This window comes from Bos indicus, chromosome 22 (genome assembly GCF_029378745.1).
Source record: "Bos indicus isolate NIAB-ARS_2022 breed Sahiwal x Tharparkar chromosome 22, NIAB-ARS_B.indTharparkar_mat_pri_1.0, whole genome shotgun sequence".
In the NCBI taxonomy this organism is placed as follows: Eukaryota; Metazoa; Chordata; class Mammalia; order Artiodactyla; family Bovidae; genus Bos; species Bos indicus.
Window position 1 is genome coordinate 10,626,424 of NC_091781.1, and position 23,897 is coordinate 10,650,320.

The 23,897-nt window shown below is 46.1% G+C and overlaps 1 protein-coding gene across 1 annotated transcript in view; it reads left to right on the forward strand.

Annotated features, from left to right (window-relative positions):
* Positions 1-21,485, forward strand: part of DCLK3 (doublecortin like kinase 3) — a 59,550-nt gene extending 38,065 nt beyond the window's left edge. The window contains exons 3-6 of the mRNA XM_070777268.1: positions 5,884-7,739; positions 18,191-18,323; positions 19,746-19,913; positions 20,863-21,485. Coding sequence (XP_070633369.1) covers positions 5,884-7,739; positions 18,191-18,323; positions 19,746-19,913; positions 20,863-21,026 — 2,321 coding nt within the window. The 3' untranslated portion in view covers positions 21,027-21,485. The remainder of the gene's footprint in view (positions 1-5,883; positions 7,740-18,190; positions 18,324-19,745; positions 19,914-20,862) is intronic.
* Positions 21,486-23,897: the final 2,412 nt, after the last annotated feature.

Genomic DNA, 23,897 nt, shown 5'->3' on the forward strand with positions numbered 1-23,897 from the left:
CTACTTAATTGATTTTGTCAGTTGTTGGAGATGCGTGGACATGGTCAGGTTATCTGGGTAGGTCCTGGATAGTGCTGCTTATAGTCAGCCCCAAAGTCCTCAGGGCACTATTTTCCTTGGGTGATGGAGCTGATCCTGGAGATTGAACCCAGGGTCCCAGGGATGTTCTAGGCTCTTCCTCTCCAGGCTGTTTGCTCTTCTTGCCGATGGACCAGACATTCAGAATCTCCTGATTTTTTCTCTTCCCTTTAAAGAAGAAAAATCTGCCCGGGACCAGGAAATTTCAAGGAGGAAGAAGGGCTTATGGAAGAGAAGATAAAAATAATTGCTCTTGAGATTGTGTTTCCCAGGACTCCCTAGTAGCATGATACAGACAAAACCAGAAGTGCTACCTTTGTAGATCCTAGTTACGTTGGGGAGGAGGGGTACCAAGTTCTCACTCTGGCTCTAGATCACAGAGGTTTTAAGGGAGTTTGAGAACAACAGACTGGTTCCAAATAGGAAAAGGAGTACGTCAAGGCTGTATATTGTCATCTTGCTTATTTAACTTCTGTGCAGAGTACATCATGAGAAACGCTGGGCTGGAAGAAGCACAAGCTGGAATCAAGATTGCCAGGAGAAATATCCAATAACCTCAGATGTGCAGATGACACCACCCTTATGGCAGAAAGTGAAGTGGAACTAAAAAGCCTCTTGATGAAAGTGAAAGAGGAGAGTGAAAAAGTTGGCTTAAAGCTCAACATTCAGAAAACTGAAGATCATGGCATCTGGTCCCATCACTTCATGGCAAATAGATGGGGAAACAGTGGAAACAGTGTCAGACTTTATTTGGGGGGGCTCCAAAATCACTGCAGATGGTGACTGCAGCCATGAAATTAAAAGACGCTTATTCCTTGAAAGAAATGTTATGACCAACCTAGATAGCATATTCAAAAGCAGAGACATTACTTTGCCAACAAAGGTCTCTCTAGTCAAGGCTATGGTTTTTCCTGTGGTCATGTATGGATGTGAGAATTGGACTGTGAAGAAGGCTGAGCACTGAAGAATTGATGCTTTTGAACTGTGGTGTTGGAGAAGACTCCTGAGAGTCCCTTGGACTGCAAGGAGATCCAACCAGTCCATTCTAAAGGAGATCAGTCCTGGGTGTTCTTTGGAGGGAATGATGCTAAAGCTGAAACTCCAGTACTTTGGCCACCTCATGCGAAGAGTTGACTCATTGGAAAAGACTCTGATGCTGGGAGGGATTGGGGGCAGGAGGATAAGGGGACAACAAAGGATGAAATGGCTGGATGGCATCACCAACTCAATGGATGTGGATATGAGTGAACTCTGGGAGTTGGTGATGGACAGGGAGGCCTGGCGTACTGTGATTCATGGGGTCACAACGAGTCGGACATGACTGAGCGACTGAACTGAACTGAACTGAGAACACCAGGGCAGTGGGCTGTGCATGAGTGATGGTGGTGTGGCAGAGACTTAGCTACGCTGTCTCCATATCTTTTGTGCCTGTGCCCTGGGATGGAGGCCACCCCCGTGGAGCCTCTCCTGGATTCAGGGATGGAGTGAGCCCAGAGTGCTCTCCTAACCACCAAGAATGAGGATGTGTTCTGAGTTAGGGTCTGCTGGAACCAGCTGGGGCACAGCTATCCCAGGGCATGGCCACCTCTCCCCCATCCCGACTCTGGGTACCGCAGGCCAAGTCATCTACCACTACACCTGGACTCTGAAATCTCACTATCTCGGATCTTGAGTTCTCATCCTGACTTGCCTCTGTCATCCTCAGTCACCATTGAATGTGTGACCCACAGTGATTGTCTTGCTCCAAGAGTACTATTGTATGTCTCCTATTGTACTCCAAGAGTACTATTGTATGGGATCTTCCTGGACTTCCACTGGGCCCCTCCTGAACCCCCTTCCATGCTAAACTCTCCTGCATCCCTCATGTATTCACGGAATGCTCCCTGTCCTCCTGGTTCTGCCCTGAACCTTTCCTGGAATTGTTTAGTCACTCAGTCCCATCCAGCTCTTTTGGATCTCATGGACTCTAGCCTGCCAGGCTCCTCCATCCAGGATTCTCCAGGCAAGAATACTGGAGTGGGTAGCCATTTCCTTCTCCAGGGATCTTCCTGACCCAGGGATCAAATCCGTATCTCCTGCTTGGCAGGCGGATTCTTTACCACCTGAGCCACAGACATGTTTTCCCTTTCCTTAGCCTGACAAATGTATTGAGGGTCCCACTCTGTTAGAAGCACCCTGAGGAAAACAAATGAAAAGACTTAGTCCCTCTGTGTCAGAGAAGGCAATGGCACCCCACTCCAGTACTCTTGCCTGGAAAATCCCATGGACAGAGAAGCCTGGTGGGCTGCAGTCCATGGCGTCGCCAAGAGTCGGACACGACTGAGTGACTTCACCTTCACTTTTCACTTTCCTGCATTGGAGAAGGAAATGGCAACCCACTCCAGTGTTCTTGCCTGGAGAATCCCAGGGACGGGGGAGCCTGGTGGGCTGCCATCTCTGGGGTCGCACAGAGTCGGACACGACTGAAGTCGGACACGATTGCAGCAGCAGCAGCAATCCCTCTGTGTACAGGCGTTTGAGGGTCACCTTTCTTGGCATTCTTCCTGTTTCCTGAGGAAACGGGAACTAGTGCAACTCCTGGAGACCTCTGCTCTTGCTCTCTCAGCTCAACTTTCTCAGCCGAAAATGGAGGCCAATCAGGGAGACTATGAGAAGAAAGGAATGACAGACCTCTGTAAATAAATAGTTTAACTGCAAACGTGACTGGTAAGCTTGTAAATTCATGGCATGTGGGAAGAATCAGTAGGGCCACACGTGTCATCTAATCAGACACCTGTGTCTAGATGGAAATCATCTCAGAACAGATTGTATGTTATAATTAAAAACCAAAAAAAAAAAAAGAAGAACCACAACATTCTGTCAATATGCTGGGCCAAATTGCCCATCCTGGCAAAACTGGAGTGTCTGCTACAATTCAGAGGCGCTTAAAAATAATCATTTAAAACTTCTTAAAGGAAGCCTAAATGGCAGGTTCCTGCATGTAGGATATGACATAGGGGTCCTGCGGGGCAGCTTTAATAATTTGCAGCCCATCCTTGGGTTTTAACTGAGTTCCGTATTCTATCATTTTTATGTTTCCTTTTCTACCCTGGGCGGAAATGAAAATTAAACCACTTTTGTCTCAAGTACAGTTGTACCCTGGAGCTGTCTCGAGTTCAGTTCCCAAGCACTGCAATAAAGTGACTATCCCAATGAAGTGGGTTACACAATGTTTTTGATTTTGCAGTGCATATAAAAGTTATGTTTATGCTCCACTATAGTCTATTAAGTGTGTCGTAGCATTATGTCTTAATAAATACAGTGTACAGGGACTTCCCTGGTGGCCAGTGGTTAAGACTGTGTTTCCAATGCAGGGGCCCGGGTTTGATCCCTGGTCAGGGAACTAGATCCCACATGTTACAACTAACACCTGGAGCAGGAGCCTATTATACAGAGCGAAGCAAGTCAGAAAGAGAAACACCAGTACAGTATATTAACATATATATATGGAATTTAGAAAGACGGTAACAACGATCCTATATGTAAGATAGCAGAAGAGACACAGATGTAAAGAACAGACTTTTGGACTATGTGGGAGAAGGGGAGGGTGGGATGATATAAGAGAATAGCATTGAAACATGTATATTACCATATGTAAGATAGATGACCAGTGCAAGTTTGATGCGTGAAACAGGGCACTCAAAGCCAGTGCTCTGGGACAACCCAGAGGGATGGGGTGGGGAGGGAGTGGGGAGAGGGGGTCAGGATGGGGAGACACGTGTGCACCCGTGGCTGATTCATGTTAATGTATGGCAAAAACCACCACAATATTGTAAAGTAATTATCCTACAATTAAATTGATTAATTTAAAAAATAAATGTGTTCAGTTCAAGGAAAGAAAAAAAAAAAGATCTGGAGCAGCCAAAAAAAAGGTACATATCCTAATTTAAAAATACCTTACTGGTGAAAAAAGAAAAAAGCTAACTATCATCTGAGCCTTCAGTGAGCCATAGGAGTAACATCTAAGATCCCTGGTCACAGATCACCATCACAAATATAACAATAATGACCACATTTGAAATATTGTGCGAGTTACCAAAATATGACACAGAGACATAAAGTGAGCAAATGCCATTTGGTAAAATGGTGTCCATAGACTTGCTTGACCTAGGGTTGCCACAAACCTTCAATTGATACAAAATGTAATATCTTCAAAGCATAAGAAAATGGAGCACAATAAAATGAGGTAAAGCTGGGTATATCTGACGAGGAAATACAGAGTCTTGTTTTATTCATTTAGTCAGTTTATCAGGAAACATCATGAGAATGAGCACATTCTCATTATTAAAGCTCTGAAGAATAAAATGACTCTGATTTCCTTGTTTCCTTTTCTTGATAATGGAGAAGACTACCGTGTCATTTCAGCCCATGAGGTCCTTTGCTACCAGAATGAAATGATCATACGAGAGAGATATTAAGATCACAAGGACAGTATTAATAACTGACCATCACTGTGCACTTACCATGTGTCAAGCTCAAGTGAATCATAATCATTTCCTCATTTACTCTCCCCCAAAATCCTGGGAGGAAGGTGTTATCATTCTCACTTAATACATGAAAAAAAAAAAAAAAAACAGATTGTGAGTAATTTGTCCAAGTTCACAAATAGGGTCAGTGGCCACTCTAGGATTCAAATCCAGATCTGTGCTTATAACCTCTTCACATCTTGCCTCACCCTGAAAGTCAAGCTAAGAAAACTGTTCTTGGCAAAGAGGTGGGTAAGATTTGAATTCTTTAGAGGTAAGAGGAAATCTAGACAGGACTAGATACGTATATATGTGTGTGTGGCTGGGTCACTCTGCTGTACACCTGAAATTAACACAACATTGTGGATTAACTGTACTTCAATTATTTTTGAATTGAAAAAAAAAATCTTTTGTGACTTAGCAGGAAAAAAAAAAAAAAGATTTGGGTTTTTTAAGGTTCCAGAAAGTTCTGACCTCTTGTTGGTATTTCCTGGGCAGCAAATTTTGGACCTTTTATCTCAGTTGTAGATTTTTGAAAGTCAGGTCACTTTAGGATAGTGGGAGCTGCCTTCAGGGTCAGGCCTTGCCTAGAAGGGGCTCCCCAGGTGTGGTGCATCCTGGTACCCAGGGGACTTGGGGGAGGCACCTCAGGCCCAGTGCAAACTCCATACTGCATTCCTGGCCGCTCTTGGAGGAGACTGGGCAGGAGATCTCACATGTAACGGCTCCATTGTTTCAAGCAGATCCTCAACAAGCACACGTCTAACCTGTGACAGTATCAGTCATCTTTAGTAATGACTTTGTTTGTTTGTTTGATCACTGAGTTGTGGCTGGCCCTTTTGCAACCACATTGGACTGTAGTCCTCCCAGCTCCTCTGTCCATGTGATTTCCTAGGCAGGAATACTGGAGTGGGTTGCCATTTCCTCCTCCAGGGGATCTTCCCGACCCAGGGATCAAACTCGCGTCTCCTGCATGTGTCTCCTGCTATTGCAGGCAGATTGTTTACACCCGAGCCACCGGGAAAACAATCTTAGTAAAGGTTTGGTGGTGGTTTAGTTGCTAAGTTGTGTCCAACTCTTGCAGCCCCATGGACTGTAGCCTGTCAGACTCCTCTGTCCATGGGATTCTCCAGGCAAGAATACTGGAGTGGGTTGCCATCTCCTTCTCCAAGGGATCTTCCTGACCCAGGAATCAAACCCAGGTCTCCTGCATTGCAGGCAGATTCTTTACCAACTGAGCTGGTCAAAGGACTCTTTGAACCAACCGGACTAATACTGTATTGTCCTTTTCCCCCCATAGGACATCGAGGTCTCTGTGAACATTCTCTAAAATGTTTAAGCTCGAGAATCACGGAGCGGAAGCTGCAGGGCACCTGGCTGCCTGCTGGCCGAGGGAGCCTGGAGAAACCATTCCTGGGATCACGCAGCTCTGTGGTGCCTGCGTTCAGCCCCCAGAGTGGCCTTCACCCCGTCAACACTGAGAACAGCCTGCTGAAGCCCAGGGTCGTGACCGTGGTCAAGGTGGGCAGCCACCCCCTCCGCAAGATCACCCTGCTCCTCAATAGGCGATCGGTGCAAACCTTTGAGCAGCTCTTGGCCGACGTCTCAGAGGCCCTGGGCTTTCCCAGGTGGAAGAGTGACCGTGTGAGGAAGCTGTTCAACCTCAAAGGCCGGGAAATCAGGAGTGTGTCTGATTTCTTCAGGGAAGGAGATGCCTTCATAGCGGTGGGCAAAGAGCCACTGACGCTGAAGAACATCCAGGTGGCTATAGAGGAACTGTACCCCAGCAAAGCCCGGGCTCTGACTTTGACCCAGCAGCACAGCCAGATCCCCTCTCTAAGGCTGAGAAGCAGACTTTACAGCAAAGCTGGGAAGGGGGGTCACCCCTGTGGGGAGACCGAGACCACCAAGAGCAGCGGTGAGGCTGCTAGGTCCCCGGCGGCCATCAGACCCCAGGAGCAGACCCCCGGGGAGGACAGGGTGAGGACCCCGAAGAAGTGGGGGAAGGGGAAGTGGGAGCCCGAATCTGGCAGTAAGGCGCCCAAGGATGCCGCCCTGGAGAGGCGTGCCAGTGGAGAGAAGCACCTGGCGGTGGAGATCGAAAAGACGTCGGGGGAATTGATCAGGTGTGAAAAGTGTAAGCGGGAGCGAGAGCTCCAGCAGGGCCTGCAGAGGGAGCGACTGTCCCTGGGCACCAGCGAGCTGGACCTGGGCAGGTGCCCCCGCTACGACGTGGAGAGGCTGGTGAGGACCAGGAGCTGCCGGAGGTCCCCGGAGGAGAAGCCCCAGGGTGGGGAAGAAGGCTGGAAGGAGGGTCCCCGGAGCAGTCCTGGGCACCCCCCACAGGAACCGAGGAGACCCAGCAAAAGCGTCGACAAGAAAGAGGACAGAGACCCCGGAGGCCAGGAGGGTCATCCCCCTGCTGCAGCCAAGGCCAAGAGGGACGTTTTTGTTGGGGAAGCACAGCCCCGCCGAGAGGAGAAAGGTGGCAGGAACACAGGCAGGAGCAAGCCGGGAGGCTGGCTCCGGAGGGAGCATCACGCTGACCTGGATCCGGAGAAGCTCCCCAGGACCGGAGGGGACGAGCAGGAGGCGGAGAAGGAGAAGAAGCCCGGGGTGTCCGGAGCGAGGAGGATGATGGTTCCCCGCGATGAGCCGCCAGCCAGAATCGAAAAGGAGCCCAAGACGAGGCCGGAGGAGAGCAAGGCGGAGCGGCCGGGCAGGAGGCGGCGGCCTGCGGGCATCCTGGCGGCCGACGTGCGAAAGCAGTACGAGCCGGGCCGGGTGATCGGCGACGGGAACTTTGCGGTGGTGAAGGAGTGCAGGCATCGCGGCACCCGGCAGGCCTACGCCATGAAGATCATCGACAAGTCCAAGCTCAAGGGGAAGGAGGACATGGTGGACAGCGAGATCCTCATCATTCAGAGCCTCTCTCACCCCAACATCGTGAAACTGCACGAAGTGTACGAAACGGACGCCGAGATCTACCTGATCATGGAGTACGTGCAGGGAGGGGACCTGTTCGACGCCATCATCGAAAGTGTGAAGTTCCCCGAGCGCGAGGCCGCCCTCATGCTCATGGACTTGTGCAAGGCGCTGGTGCACTTGCACGACAAGAGGATCGTCCACCGGGACCTCAAGCCGGAGAATCTGCTGGTGAGCCCTGCCCTGGTGGGAGAGGGCAGTTAGGAAAGATGAACAGGGGGACAGGGGCTGTCCACGTGGTCCAGGGGTTAAGATTCCATGCTTCCAATGCAGGGGGTGCCAGGTGCTATCCCTGGTCTGGGCACTAAGATCCCACATTTCCCAAGGTGCAGACAAAAATGATTTTTTAATTAAAAAAAAAAAAAAGAGATACAAAACATAGGAATGGTCACCAATTTTGTTACCCTTGGACTATAGAACATCCCTGTGCTTGCCCAACTTAAGTCATTCAGTCGTGTCTGACTCTTCGCGACCCCATGGACTGTAGCCCACCAGGCTCCTCTGTCCATGGGGATTCTCCAGGCAAGACTACTGGAGTGGGCTGCCATGCCCTCCTCCAGGGGATCTTTCCAACCCGGGAATCAAACCCAGGTCTCCCGCATTGCAGGCAGATTCTTCACCATCTGAGCCATCTGGGAAGCCTGTAGAACATAACATATATATAATATAATATATATATATGTATGTATATAATTTTTTATGTTGATATGTTATATTTTCATTTTTGTTCAGACTAAGAAATTTTCTCTCCTTTTTTTGGCCATAGAATGTGGCATGCATGATCTTAGTTCCCCAATCAAGGATTGAATCTGTACCCCTTGCAGTAAAAACAGGATGTCTTAACCACTGGACAGCCATGGAAATCCCTGGAACATTACCTTTATGGTCTTTTTTTTTTTTTTTTTAACATACTTGTTCCACTATGTAAAACTTGCTTATAGTTCAAAAATTGTGGAAATAAATGGGTTTTGATTAAATTATTGAGAAAGTAGCCTTTCAATTTAAACAGAAAGGAAAATGTTTCCTCATCCCTGGGAGAAGAGTATTTTCACTTGGACAGTGATCACATGGACTTCATTTCTTGGGCATTTGCACATCTTCTGGCCTAGGTGTTAAGGGTGTCTGCTGGTAACAGCTTCCCCTGTAGGCTTTGAGCCCATGCTCCCATTGAAAGCCCCCTGGCCCTTTTGAAGAAAATGTCTTGCCACAGGAATTAAAAAGACTTGGTCCTAAGAATTTTCTGGTGGTCCAGTGGTTAGGACTCAGCATTGTCACTGCCGAGGGTCAGGGTTCCTCCCTGGTCAGGAAACTATGATTCCATGAGCCTCTAGCATCATGAGCCTCATGATGCCTCTAGAGCCCTTTTGTCTCTCTGGGGCTTTGTCTCTTCATTTATGAATAAGAAATAGTAATGGTACCTATCTTGTACGGTTGAGGGTGGATTGTTCGCGGGAAAGGGGCAATTAGCCCGAGACCACCAGGAGGTAGCCTTCCACTCACAGCTCAGCTGTTCAGGTTTTGGATTCAAACCATCTCCCCAAACACCCACGTGAAATAAGGTCACTCTGGGACCATGATGTGTGCTCAGTCGTGTCCAGCTCTTTGCGACCCCATGAACTAACTGTAGCCCACCAGACTCCTCTGCCTATGGGATTTCCCAGACAAGAATACTGGAGTGGGTAGCCATTTGATGGATCCAGACAAAAGCAAGGCCTCTTCATCATGATGTCCAAATCCAGATAAGAACAGGATAGTCCAGACCACAAGTGTGGCTACATATTCCCTTCCTGGGGACTGACTCACTGCCCCATCTTCTTCTCACCTTCTAGATAAGAATTACCAAGGTGCCCAGTCACAGAATTACCCTCACATCCTGACAGTATCCAATTCACTGCAAAATCCTACTTTCTTGAACCCTCTTCCAAATTAGCTGGCACAGCCCAGATCTTACTAGTTCATTGAACACCCTCTTGCTTAGACGCCTGGATCCCCAAGGTGCACCTCCTCGCTTGTTGTGATGAGGCAATCAACTGAACATGTTTCTGAGCTTCAGCTGTGTTCCTAGTGGGCTTCGTTAGGACAGCACGCTTCACATAGTCACTCTCTGGCCCTTTATTCCACCTTCTTATTTGTAACCTCAATCACCACCTGATCTGTTTCATATTTATTTGTCTCTTCTCTCTTTGCTCTTCCTGAAAAGTCCTAGGACAGCAGGAACATTGTTTTATTCAGACTGTACCGTGAAACCTAGACCAGTTCTGTCACATAGTGGATATTCAATAAATATCAGTTGGATGAGTGGATGAATATAGACCCCAGTGTGCTGCCTGGTGAATAGCAAGCCTTCCATCAGCGGCAGCTGGTGTCATTATTAAGATGTTAAGAACAAGTCTGATACTACGGTGCACATCATGAGGAAGACTCCAAAGCCAGATTGCTGCATATAAAGCTGGAGAAGATGGAGACAATGGTCTCTGTAAACCGTACTTTTTTTACTGGGGCGGGGGCAGGGAATTAGCCTGTTTCCTTTTATTTCATGGTTGTAGAGCCAGCCTGGAAACATCATCCCAGTACATTCATCTGCCTAAATTGCTCCCACAAGCAGAATGAAACTCTGAGTGAGTCAAGCAAATTATCTGGTGAAGTGAGGTCTTGTTGACCCTTCAATCAAACAACTTTGTTTTTGCCTAAATTCATAGAATTGCAGAACACTGACTAACTGCCTGAGTGATCTGAATTACCATTGAGTAAATCTCCCTTTGAAAAATTTCATTTTTGCTTTTTTTTTTTGACCACACTAAGAGGCTTGCAGGATCTTAGTTCCCTGACCAGGGATCGAACCTGGGCCCAGAGCAGTGAAAGCGCCAAGTCCTAACCAGTGAACCACCAAGGAAATCTTGAAGAATTCCATGTTTGCATGAGTTGAGTGTCCTCAAACTTTTTTTAGTTTCTTTCTGTTTCTTTGGGGTCTGAGCCCAAGTATTCCCTGTGTGTGAAATGTGGCACTCTGTTTACAGTGGCCACTTTAAAATCATGATAGAGCAGTGTTCTTTATAGATCCTCTGTTGTTTTCACTGAGTTGTGTAAGCAGGAATGATTCAGATTAGAGGCCTGGGTGTGGGACACTTTGGGCCTGTGCTTAAAAAATCATTAGAACACTGATACATGTTCTTGAGGATGTGGAGTAAGATTGTTTACCCTGTAGGATCGTTTTCTTTAGGGGACAGTCATCTGAGCTTGAGTTTTCTCTGCGAGGTCCCAGAACCAGGTTGTCAAGCTGGCTCATCTCTTGGGCAGGAGAGACTCTCATTTGTGTTAAGCGACTGACTTGTCAATAGTTTTTTAAATGAAGAAAGTCAGCACTTGCAGATAGCATGAAGAGGTTTGCTTCAGGAAATAAAAAAACTTCAAGGAGTGTATTTAGTGTGGACAAGCTAACTGCCTGAGAGAAGTCATTCAGCAACTCTTCAGGGATTTATATCTCAGTTCATATATGTTTTAGTGCCCTTGAAGGCAGTGAAGTGTGTGTGTGTGCGTGTATCTTGAGAGAGAGATGAAAACTGCAGCATAGCTATGTTTTCAAACTAGTACATGAGTTGTTAACTGGTGTTAATTGTAACTAATATTTAGACCCTATTTTCTGTTTTTTAAGAAAGCCCACTTTTTTTGTTTTTAAATAAAAAGCTTTTTTTTCATGATGGTGTGGCCCCTTCAGAAGCTGTACAAAGCCACAGATCTGAGCCAAATTTAGTGGCATAGGGGAATATCTCTTGTATCCTGTGGATAATCTGTCAGCTGGCATTTTTCTGAATGAATGGGCCTATCACATTTCTAAACTGTGTTTGTCCTTTTCTGGGTGAGTAAAGTTCAACATGAGCTTCCCGGGTGGCTCAGTGGTAAAGAAACTGCTTGCCAATGTGGGAGATGCAGGAGACATGGGTTCGATCTCTGAGTCGGGAAGGAAGAGGGCATGGCAACCAACTCCAGTATTTTTGCCTGGAGAATCCCATGGACAGAGGAGCCCGGTGGGCTACAGTCCATGGGGTTGCAAACAGTCAGACATGACTAAGCATACATTCACTTGAAGTTCAACATACTACGTCAGAATTTCAATGCTACTTCAGCATCGGTGCATTGTGGTTTTTCAGAAAGAGATCTGGGGAGTGTTGGATTTGACAATAAGCTCATTATCTGGGTTTAGAAAGGTGTCATCTCTAAATTTCCTGGTATTATAATTATGTTGCAAATTTGGCTGGTCTTTTGAGAGTTAATATTAGCAAATATCACCATGGTGACTGCTGCCCATCAATTAATGCTCTTGGGTCATCTTTAATTTTGTATTCTGCTTTGTATTATCAACGTGATTGTTTCTTCCTTTAATGGATGGCTACTGTCTGTATCAATACCTGTCTCTGCCAAATGGGAGAGTGATGATGTCAGAACTAACCTTTGATTACATGGCTGATGGTGGCTGCCTTTAGAGACTTCCAGAATGTGCCAAGAACTCTTAATGGATCCAACAAGCTTATCATGTTGTTTTCACCAGCAGAAATATTTATATCTGGTAATTGGGCCCTAGAGTAAAATTTTAGGGCTGTGTTACTGAGCTTACTTTATTTCTAGTGACCATATTTCTTGATAAGATGCTAGTTTCCTTCTTCCTTTAGGGCTATGTAGACTCCTGAGAGCTTGCAAAAGAAGTTTTAATTATGAGAATTTCCAGCTTGCTGAAATATCAGCGTTAATTGCTTCTCTGTCAGCCTGTGTTCCCTTGGCGGGGTTGGAATGTGCTGTGTGGTGTTGACTGGGCCCTGGGAGAAGCAAACAGGAGCCGGAGAAGTGATGATGTGTAGACACCAGAGGCATGTCATAGGCTGGTCATGTGACAGGTCCCAGGGACAATTTCATCCCCATTGATTGTTTCAGTCATGCTTTTTTTTGCTGTTTTTTTGCTGTTGACATGTAAGTTGATTTTAGACATTGGAGTTTCCATGTGAATTGGTTTTTAAGGTCATTCCAGTCCTCATGGACAGTTAGAAGTGGAAACTTGGAGGGAGAAGGCCAGAGGAAACATGAAGGATCAAGTAAGAAGTTGAAGATAAATAAGATTTTTATCCCTTTTCTTAGGGCAGCCGCTTGCTGTTTGGTCTGTACTGTGCTGCCACCTACTGTTCAGAGATGATCATTGCAAGATCATATTTAAATTGTGCCTTCACAGCCAAAAATTAATTTTAAAAAACCAGACTGCTGTGCCTTGAAGGAGAGGAAGTTGTTAATGGCTCAGAAAAAGAATGATTCCTCTTGAATCTTTGAGACAGTCTAGATGTGACTGGGCTGCTAATGTAAATAATATAGATTGCCTGGATTCAAAGAAGGGGAGTTTGGTGTGGCTGGGAAAAGGGACTTTGGACCTAGATGGATCAACGGTCCTTGAAGTAACATATAATCTCTAACACTCTGTCTTGGAGGGCAATTGAAAACAAGCCCCAGAAGGAATGTGACCTAGAGAAGTGAGTTTAGATAGACCTGTAGGCAGAGAAATGGAGGTTTGGGCTGAGGGCAAGGTCGGATGCGGGCACAGGGGCTGTGGGCGGGCCCTCAGCCAAGCATGGGCCAGGAAGGTACCACCTGGGAGCCTGTTAGAGAAGCCAGAGGTGACCTGGGGGGAGGGTCCTGGTACTTGTTTCCCATCTTTGGAAGTGGTGTGTCCTTCCCAGAGGGCAGATTTTAGAAAACAAGGGTGAGGATGAAATTCTGAATCAGCATGGGGTGAACCTCCTCACATGTTAAGCTGATTATAATCAGTATGGTCTGCCACGTGAAGCTGTGGGATCTTTTCATCATGAGATTTCAGCCAAAGTGAATGATAGCCCGGTGGGAGGATGTTTTAGATGAGTTGCCCATTTGGGTGGAGAATTTGATGGTTTCAGAAGTTCTGCACAATGTACATTGTCTGTGGCCACCATGGAGAATCGTATAAAGGTTCCTTAAAAATTAAGAATAGAGTTACCTATGATCCAGCAATCCCATTCATGCACAAAGGATCTGGGAAAGGCGAAAGCTCTAATTTGAAAAGATCCATGCACCCCAATGTTCATAGTGACACTGTTTACAATAGACAAGAAGCTGCCTAAATGTCCATAGACAGATGAATGGATAAAGAAGATGTGGTACATATATACAATGGAATATTATTCAGCCATAGAAAGGAATGAAATTGGGGCATTTGTAGAGATGTGGATGAACCTAGAGTCTGTCATGCAGAATGAAGTGAGTCAAAAAGGGGAAAATAAATATGGAATATTAACCCATATACATGGATCTAGAAAAATGGTACTAATGAACCTCTTTGCAGGGCAGGAAGAGAGATTCAGACATAGAGAATGAACTTGTGGACACAGAAGAAGGGAGAAGGAAAGAGTGGGATGAGTGAGAGAGCAGCATGGACATAGATACTCTATCATGTGTAATATAGACAGCTAGAAGAAAGTTGCTGTAAGGCACAGGAAGCTTGGCTGGGCGCTCTGTGATGACCTAGAGGGGTGTGATGGGGGAGATGACAGGGAGGTTCAAGGAGGGGATATATGTATGCATACAGCTGATTCATGTTGGACAGCAGAGACTAACACAACATTATAAAGCAATTATACTCTAATTAAAAAGTTAAAAATATTTTTTAAAAAGATGAATCTAGAGATTATCATACTAAATGAAGTAAGTCAGAGAAAGACAAATACGATATCACTTATATGTGGACTTGGAAATATGATGCAAGTGGATTTAGTTACAAAAGAGAAACAGACTCAGAAAACAAACATGGTCACCAAAGGGGAAAGGGTAGAGAGAGATAAATTAGGAGTTTGAGATTAGCAGGTACACACTACTATGTATAAAATAGCTAACCAAGAAGGTCCTACTGTATAGCACAAGGGACTATAGTCAGTATCTTATAAGTAACTATATTGGAAAAGAATATGAAAAAAAATATATATATATGTAACTGAATCACTTTGCTGGATACCAGAATCTAACACAACATTGTCAATCAACTTTGTGTGTGTGCTCAGGCATGTCCAACTCTGCGACCCTTTGGACTCTGTCTATGGGATTTTCTTTTTAGGCAAAAATACTGGAGTGGGTTGCCATTTCCTCCTCTAGGGGATCTGCCCAACTCAAGGATCGAATCTCTGTCTCCTGCATGGGCAGGCAGACTCTTCTGCTGAGCCAGTCGGGGCAGTCAATCTATACTTCAATTAAAAAAAATTTTTTTCCACAAATTCTAGGAGGAAGAGTTATTCCAGAAGGATGTCACTCATATGAATTTAAGGATTAAGATAAGAACGGTTCCAAAGCCAAGACTGTGAAGTGCCTGTTGGAAAACAAAAAGCCCAAAACAAAATTCACACTGTCAGGGTGTGAGCTTAAATGTAGTTAGGCTGGTCTTGTAGGTGAAGTAAACAAGAAGTCTCAAGCCACCCTGACAGCCCTGAGAAATGTTACATAACTTATGACAGCAGAGGCTGGAGACAGAAGAATTAGAAACACGATGCATCTCACTTTCTGGAAGGAACAAACAGCCCTGCAGATCTTACCCACCCCTCAGCTTCTGCTGTGGGTCTCATCATTTGGAGGCTTGAAGAGAAAAGCAAGGGAGATAAGAAGCAATATATTATTTTAGAAAAGCCATAAAATATTTTCTTTAAGAAAACAGATTTGGTATTTGAAAAATATGTCTATCAGCACATGGACATTTTAACATAATGCATTTTCAGAATAAATCTCATGAAAATTTTCAAAATGAACGACTGAGTCTCCTTCATGTTTCATCTGCTCCTTCTGTTATGCAGCCAGGTTTTAGAATCAGGGGGTTTCTTTGAGGAAGGGGAGGGTGTCTTTGTTATTTTGCAAAGGTGTACATGGTTTATTTTGGTGTATTCAATCAGCCACATGCTTTTACTGCTGATCATTTGGTTGGGAATATTTACATATGTTTGCAAGGCACAGATTTTTTTCATTAGTCACCCAGCAAATGGGATTCATGAAGATGGCCCATCTGGAAACTTAAGTCAGCATGTGGTTTTTTGTCCCTCCCTTCCAAACTAGATTTTCTATTGTAAATTATTCTCATAATTACCTCCCCAGTCCTCTTCAGGGCTGTTGTCTGTCTCCACACACAGACCAAAGCAGAAGAGTGTTTTAGCTCTACATCTATGATTTCCATTCAGTTCAGTTCAGTCGCTCAGTGGTGTCTGACTCTTTGCAACCCCATGAATCGCAGCACACCAGGCCTCCCTGTCCATCACCAACTCCCGGAGCTCACTCAAACTCACGTCCATTGAGTCGGTGAAGCCATCCAGCTATCTCATCCTCTGTCATCCCCTTCTCCTCCTGCCCCCAATCCCTCTCAGCATCAGAGTCTGTTTCAATGAGTCAACTCTTCACATGAGGTGGCCAAAGTACTGGAGTTTCAGCTTCAGCGTTATTCGTTCCAAAGAACACTCAGGAGCCATCTCCTTTAGAATGAACTGGTTGGATCTTCTTGCGGTCCAAGGGACTCTCAAGAGTCTTCTCCAACACCACAGTTCAAAAGCATCAATTCTTCGGCGCTCAGCTTTCTTCACAGTCCAACTCTCACATCCATACATGACCATTGGAAAAACCACAGCCTTGACTAGATGGACCTTTGTTGGCAAAGTAATGTCTCTGCTTTTGAATATGCTATCTAGGTTGGACATAACTTTCCTTCCAAGGAGTAAGCGTCTTTTAATTTCATGGCTGCAATCACCATCTGCAGTGATTTTGGAGCCCAGAAAAATAGTCTGACACTGTTTCCACTGTTTCCCCATCTATTTGCCATAAAGTGATGGGACCAGATGCCATGATCTTCAGTTTTCTGAATGTTGAGCTTTAAGCCAACCTCTTCACTCTCCTCTTTCACTTTCATCAAGAGGCTTTTTAGTTCCTCTTCACTTTCTGCCATAAGGGTGGTGTCATCTGCATATCTGAGGTTATTGATATTTCTCTGGGCAATCTTGATACCATTAGGTCAGGTTAATTATGGAGACATTGATTAGCCTGCGCAATGGTGACTCGGGCTCAGTGATTAAGACATATTCTGCTTACAGAGATGTAAGCTCTCTGGCAGGAACCAAAGCATATTTGGAGCACTTACCCTTGTCTGGGGAGATCGGGGGTGGGGGTGGGGGGGCAGGGCTGCCCGCCCTGCATTCTTGGGTGTCACTGTGCCGTGGGACTGATGGGGCCCAGGGAGAACCAGAGCCCTGCCTAATGCCCTCCAGCCCCAATAAGTGCTGCTTCCTGCAACAGAAATAACCCTTTGCTGGAAGATCTGGGGTCATACACAATTTATAAGCACAGACTGTAAAGCCCAAGTGTTTGGGGTTCAAACTGCAGCTCACCATTTACTGTGTCACCGTGCCTCCATATCCTTATCTGTAACATGGGGATGTGAGCGCCTCACAAGACTGCAATGAGGATTATGTGACAATGGCACCCCACTCCAGTACTCTTGCCTGGAAAATCCCATGGATGGAGGAGCCTGGTAGGCTGTGGTCCACGGGGTCGCTAAGAGTCGGACATGACTGAGCGACTTCACTTTCATTTTTCACTTTCATGCATTGGAGAAGGAAATGGCAACCCACTCCAGTGTTCTTGCCTGGAGAATCCCAGGGACGGGGGAACCTGGTGGGCTGCCGTCTATGGGGTCACACAGAGTCAGACACGACTGAAGTGACTTAGCAGTAGCAATATGTTATAAACAACGCCTGGCCTTGAAGAAACGTGACAGAGGTGTTTGTTAGGTAAACCATATAATTTTAGCCTCCACTGCTTATTTGCCTACTTTTTCATTCCATTTCCTACTTCTCTTCCTTTCCTTTTTTTTCCTCTGCTCAGATTTTGTGTTACCCACAGCATTTTTTCTAGCTCTCGTTAAAGCTAGTCTGTGTTCAGAAAATGGGGTTCCCAGCTGGCTCAGTTGATAAAGAATCCACCTGCAGTTTTTGGGTTCGATCCCTCGGTTGGGAAGAACCCCTGGAGGAGGTTATGGCAACCCTCTCCAGTATTCTTGCCTGGAGAATCCCATGGACAGAGGAGCTTGTCTGGCTACAGTCCATGGGGTCACAGAGTTGGACACGACTGAAGCAACTGAGCAGGCATGCACACACTTGCTCAAAACATCACTGATCCTTGTTCTAACTCAGTGCTGCCCAATGGAGCTTTCTGTCATGATGGTAATGTTGTAGATTTTCGTGGTCCTATGGTAGCCCTTAGCCACAGACAGCGTTTGAACACTTGAAACGTGGCTAGTGCATCTGAGAAACTGAATTTTTAATTTAATTCGATTTAAATTGATTTGATTTTAAATAAATAGCCATCTGTGACAGTATGGTACTACCACATTGGACAGCAGAGAAAATCTAACTCATTGGTTCTTTAGTAAGCAAGTGTCACTGAGATCAAGTTGAATTTGTCAGTGTCAGGTTAATCTATAAGCACCTGTGTTTTCTTGTTTGCTTGTCCTGAATTTTTATGTTCGTTGTTCTATTCCTTCTTTGTTCTCATCACAATTTTGGTGGTTTGGGGATTTTGGTTTCTTACAGGTTCAGCGAAATGAGGACAAATCTACCACCTTGAAACTGGCTGACTTTGGTCTTGCAAAGCATGTGGTGAGGCCTATATTTACTGTGTGTGGGACTCCAACTTATGTAGCTCCTGAAATCCTCTCTGAGAAAGGTAAAAGTTACACGTGGCTCGAGTTACACTTGCTTACTAACCAGTGTTTACTTTTTCATATTTAAATTTCACATTTTTCAACATGAAGCAGTTAAAAATCTCAGAGATTGGCTCTGCATTTGCACTTGTATATTAAATATTTGAAGTAGGTCTCCTTGACCAAAGCATGAGAACTTTTTCCTCATCAGGGCTGCTCTTATTACAGAGAAGAGATTGCGTGTGTGTGTGTGTGTGTGTGTGTGTGTATGTGTGTTGGTGGGACAGTGAGATGAAAGATGGTGGAGAATTGAATGGGAAACTCAAGCAAGCAAGGTCATTTAGCCACTCACCCAAAGCTACCTCTAAGGGAGAGATATGGAGCAGTTCTTAAGGTAATTGGCTTTAAAACTCCTTTTCTAACCTCGCAATTAAACGAAAAGGAGGTCCCAATTCAAACCCCATGAATAATATATGTATATTGCATATTGTTTACGGATCCAATGGACTATTTAAGTGATAGACTCTGTAAAGGATATATGAGGAAATCATCTTCATCATTATTATATGGCTCCAAGTATGTGAATAATTATAATTAGCCATCCTTGTACTCCAGGAGAAATCAGTTAAACCACCTATGATGGCTAAAGATGGGAAAGCTCTAGATGGGTTATAAGCTTGGGGGTGGGGAGAAGAGAGAGTTTTATCCCAGCAGCAAATACATCAGGGAAGCCAAGATACAGAGATTAGCCTATGCATGGAAGTTGGGTGGTACAGACTTTGAAAACCCAGCCTCAGTAGAGCAGAGGGAAGTGCAATTGGATGGGGAGGGTTAGCCTGGGTTCCCCACAAACGAATGTGAACTCAGTGTGGCCAGCAGAGTTGCTGTGCTAATGTGGTGACAGTGTGACAGGAGAGTAGTGAGTGACTATGGACATTTTAATGGAGGCATTACTCTCTTGGGTCAGAGAGGAAAGAAAGCAAATAAGCTAGGGACTTCCCTAGTGGTCCAGTGACTAAGACTCTGCACTCTCAATGCAGGGGACTTAGGTTCGATCCCTGGTCAGGGAACTAGATTCCTGCATGCTGCAACAAAAGGTTCCCGTGCCACAGTGAAGACTGAAGATCCCACGCCAGAGCTAAGACCTGGCACAGCCAAATAAACATATAAGTAAATAAATATTTGAAAATAGAAAACAAGTAAGGCTACATGAACTGTGGGAAGCCAGGGCAGTAGGGCTCACGCCAGCTAACACAGGGTGTTGGAAAAGAAAGCTCTTTGGGAGATGGGAACGGGGTGAGTTAAATTTTGAACTCACTGACTCAATAGAGACATCAGGATGGATACACACAGAGTTGTCTGGTTGGCTGAATGTGTGGTTTTGAGACCCGCTCCATACCAAGATAGCAGCTAAGAGATGATGTGTGTCTGCCTCCACTGCACAGGTTACGGGCTGGAGGTGGACATGTGGGCCGCAGGCGTGATCCTCTACATCCTCTTGTGTGGCTTCCCCCCATTCCGCAGCCCAGAGAGGGACCAGGAGGAGCTCTTTAACATCATCCAGCTCGGCCGCTTTGAGTTCCTGGCTCCTTACTGGGACAATATCTCTGATGGTGAGACTTTGGGCTTCCCAGGCAGGAGCGGGGTGGGGGTGGGGAGCCGAGCCCCTTCTGGGATCTGACTGCAGAGCCTGTTTTCAGGTCAGACGTGTGAAACGATACCCAGAGAACTGGCTACGGTACCTGGGCCGTCCACATCCTCTGCTTTCCTTTATTTCCTGCTAGCTTTGTGTAGATCTCCATAGCATCCCAAACACACGACTTGCTTTGAGATGTAAGTCTCACCACCAGTTGGAGTGACCAGATACTTTTCTCAAAGCCAGTTGAAGAACCTCAGAACTGGAAAAATATCAGAAACGTGGAATCCTCATTTGGAAAGATCAAAGCCATCTCACATACAGAAGTGTCTATGAGTCGGACAGACTAGAGATGCTTATTTTACCTGTGAATAGTCAGGTCTCTAGGGGCGTCCTCGGGGCACAGGAGCTCTGGAAGGTCAGAGGGTGAAGGTCAGAGGTACTTTTAGTGGAGCAGAAGCTTGTGTGGTCCTCCTCCCTTTTGGCCCTTTCAGGTGAAATCTTTCCCTTGATTTACACATTTAAAATATGCTTAAGTGTGGTTCATGGCCTCTGTGTGTCCTGTTGGGCTGGACGGCGCCGTGGGTGGTAGTGGTGGGCCTGACCTCACGATTCCACGTCTAACATGGTAGCCGTGTAGCTGCATGGGGCTATTTGAATTTAAGTGTCAGTGAATTAAAAGGAAATGCAAGAAGAATTCAGTGCGTCAGTTGCACCAGATGAATTTCAAATGCTCAGCAGTCCTAGGAGGGTAGTGCAGATGTGGAAAGTTTCCATCATGACAGATAGTTCTGAGGGCCATTGGTGCTCTGGTCCAGCGCTTGTTGCTAACACAGATGTTTGTGTCCTTATTTCCTGTACGGAAAAGGAAAACTCCGAACCATCTGCATCCATCTCATTTTTCCATCCTTCTATCATTCCAACAGCTGCCAAAGATCTGGTGAGCCGGTTGCTGGTGGTAAACCCCAAAAAGCGCTACACGGCCCACCAGGTCCTTCAGCATCCCTGGCTTGAAGCTGCCGGAAAGACCAGCAGGGCAAACCTACAAAAGGAGGTGCCCCCCAGCAGCGAGGACCACTTCCGGAGCTAGCACACACGGGCTGCAGAGCAGACGTCACAGTCACAACCTCAGCATCTACTCAGTCCTCCTTGGTCCTGCTCGGGGACAGAGAAGACGATAGACATGGAGGAGAAAAACAATGAAAAAGGCTTCTTCACATAAGTGGAGAATCAAGGGAAGGAGAGAAGACACTCAGTGTATTTTAAAGCATATTTAAAAAGATAAACTTCAGTCTTAATGTTAAATGTTGTAACATATGTTTAGGTTTTTAGATTTGAAGTCTTTAGTACGTCGTGGGAGGTGGGGAGACTTATTCTCAGTGAGGGATTTTTGGGGTATTAATGATTTGTGTTTTGCTTCTTCCTTGTAATCAAGTTCATAGTACATATTACACGAGTGGTGCTTACCAGGGTTTAAACTCCCCCTGTGAAATTAATCATCTGAATCATAATCCTTCCTCATTAATAAACTGTGCTCTGGATAACTGAAGCGAACTGTATTCTGACTGCTTCTTAATGCTGGTGATGAAAACCAGCGAATTATAGTTCAGATGTGTCTCCTGAAACCCCTGTGTCTACACGTAAATGTGCTGATGGATCCTTGATGAACTGACCAGAGCTGTTTGTTTAGGATATGCTGGTCTGGGTCTCTTGCATTTTAGTTCTACTGAAAACCAGATTTGGTGCAGCCTGAAATGGAGAGAAGAAACCATCGATTCATTCCTATTCCTTTCAGATCAGATCAGATCAGTTGCTCAGTCATGTCCGACTCTTTGCGACCCCATGAATCACAGCACACCAGGCCTCCCTGTCCATCCCCAACTCCCGGAGTTCACTCAGACTCACGTCCATCGAGTCAGTGATGCCATCCAGCCATCTCATCCTCTGGCGTCCCCTTCTCTTCCTGCCCCCAATCCCTCCCAGCATCAGAGTCTTTTCTAATGAGTCAACTCTTCGCCTACCCCTTTAGGACCCATTTAGACCATGTTTCAGTCACTGAGCCTCAGGCCTGAGTCTTTTCTACGTGAAGTTAGGCTTCTGCTCAGGTTGTGACTGTGTTAATGTTTTCAGATCAGGAGGGAGCCATTTAGTGCACTAGTAGGTCAGAAATGCCGTTACTGGGTTACACTGGAAGGGGCTCCGAGGGTTCAGATGCATTCCTACCTGCAGGGCATACGCTCAGAGGGCACAGGATGTGGGGTCACTGGTTATTTCACTCCAGATTGCTGTACCAGTAGGAGACTCTGGGAGTACCAATGAGCTGAAAGTAAAACATCATCCTGATGTTTCCCAACCTGACCTTTCAGGGTTATATGCAACCTGGTCAAAAGGGCACAAAATCAGTCCAAAAGTGGGGGTTTCTCACCCTGCCTGTTCCTTCCTGACAGCATAGGCGTCACTTTGGTGGAAGAAGTGCATTCGTCAGCAACAGGAACAGGAGGAGAGGCTCTAGTGTGAGGAATTGCTGAGACAGGTGTTGGAGAATGCAGAAAGCAGACAGGAGGTAATCCAGAGATGTTAACACCTAGGTGAGAAGCCAAGGGAAGAGGTTAGGGTGATTGAATGTAGAGGCTTGGAGGAGAAACCCTTGCAGTGAATTCTAATTGTGCCACCTAGATCCCCACTCAAGACTGAAGGGAATAAGCTACAGCGTGGTACTGGCTGACAGCCCTAAGCTATGAATGGGAATTGCCTTTATCTGGGAGGAGTCCCCTCACCCGGGATCACACCCCTCTCCTAAGAATGCCCTGCATCCAATGATGTCTCCATTTAGGGCTCGAGCAGACGACAATGAAGGGCCATGCCCTTTCACAGCTGCCCGTGGGGTTGGCTGAGCCTTGGTGGAGCCTGCATCACAGCCCAGTTCTCCCTCATCTGGTCCTGATGCTTTCCCTTCTCTTCCAGAGGTCGATGGTCCTGAGATCACTCCCTGATGAAGCTTCAGCACTCTAATCTCCGTCTCGGGGTTGGCTTCCCAGGGAACAGAGCCTGGGACATGCCCTAGGGACTTAGAATGACTGCAAATAGGTACCAGCTGGTGCTTTGACTTCAGGAGCTCTGAGGAGGGCTGCCCTGGAGCTGGGACCCAGACACCTAGCGAAAGGGCACTGCCAAGCAGGCAGTACAGTGGGACTCACTCTAGAAATGTGGAAAGAGACTGGAAGCTGGAACCAATTTCTACTCGAGGATCTTTTGGTAAAGTCACCCCCAGGCACTAAATCCAAAGGAGGATGTTCAGACCTCATACGGCATCATTTGATCCTATTGGCCACTCTCTGAGTCACTTCTCCACTTGGCTTCCATAAGTGATGCATGTTCCTGGTTTTCTTCCTATTTCTCTATTTACTCCTTTGAGTCTACAAGCAGGTTTAGTCTTCTATGTGATGTTGTAGCTCCATTACTAAGTCACTCAGTCAGTGAGTTCAGTTGCTCAGTTGTATACAACTCTTTGCGACCCCATGAATCGCAGCACGCCAGGCCTCCCTGTCCATCACCAACTCCCGGAGCTCACTCAAACTCATGTCCATTGAGTCGGTGATGCCATCCAGCCATCTCATCCTCTGTCGTCCCCTTCTCCTCCTGCCCCCAATCCCTCCCAGCATCAGAGTCTTTTCCAATGAATCAACTCTTTGCATGAGGTGGCCAAAGTACTGGAGTTTCAGCTTTAGCATCATTCCCTCCAAAGAAATCCCAGGGCTGATCTCCTTCAGGATGGACTGGTTGGATCTCCTTGCAGTCCAAGGGACTCTCAAGAGTCTTCTCCAACACCACAGTTCAAAAGCATTAATTCTTCGGTGCTCAGCTTTCTTTATAGTCCAACCCTCACATCCATATATGACTACTGGAAAAACCATAGCTTTGACTAGACGGACATTTGTTGGCAAAGTAATGTCTCTGCTTT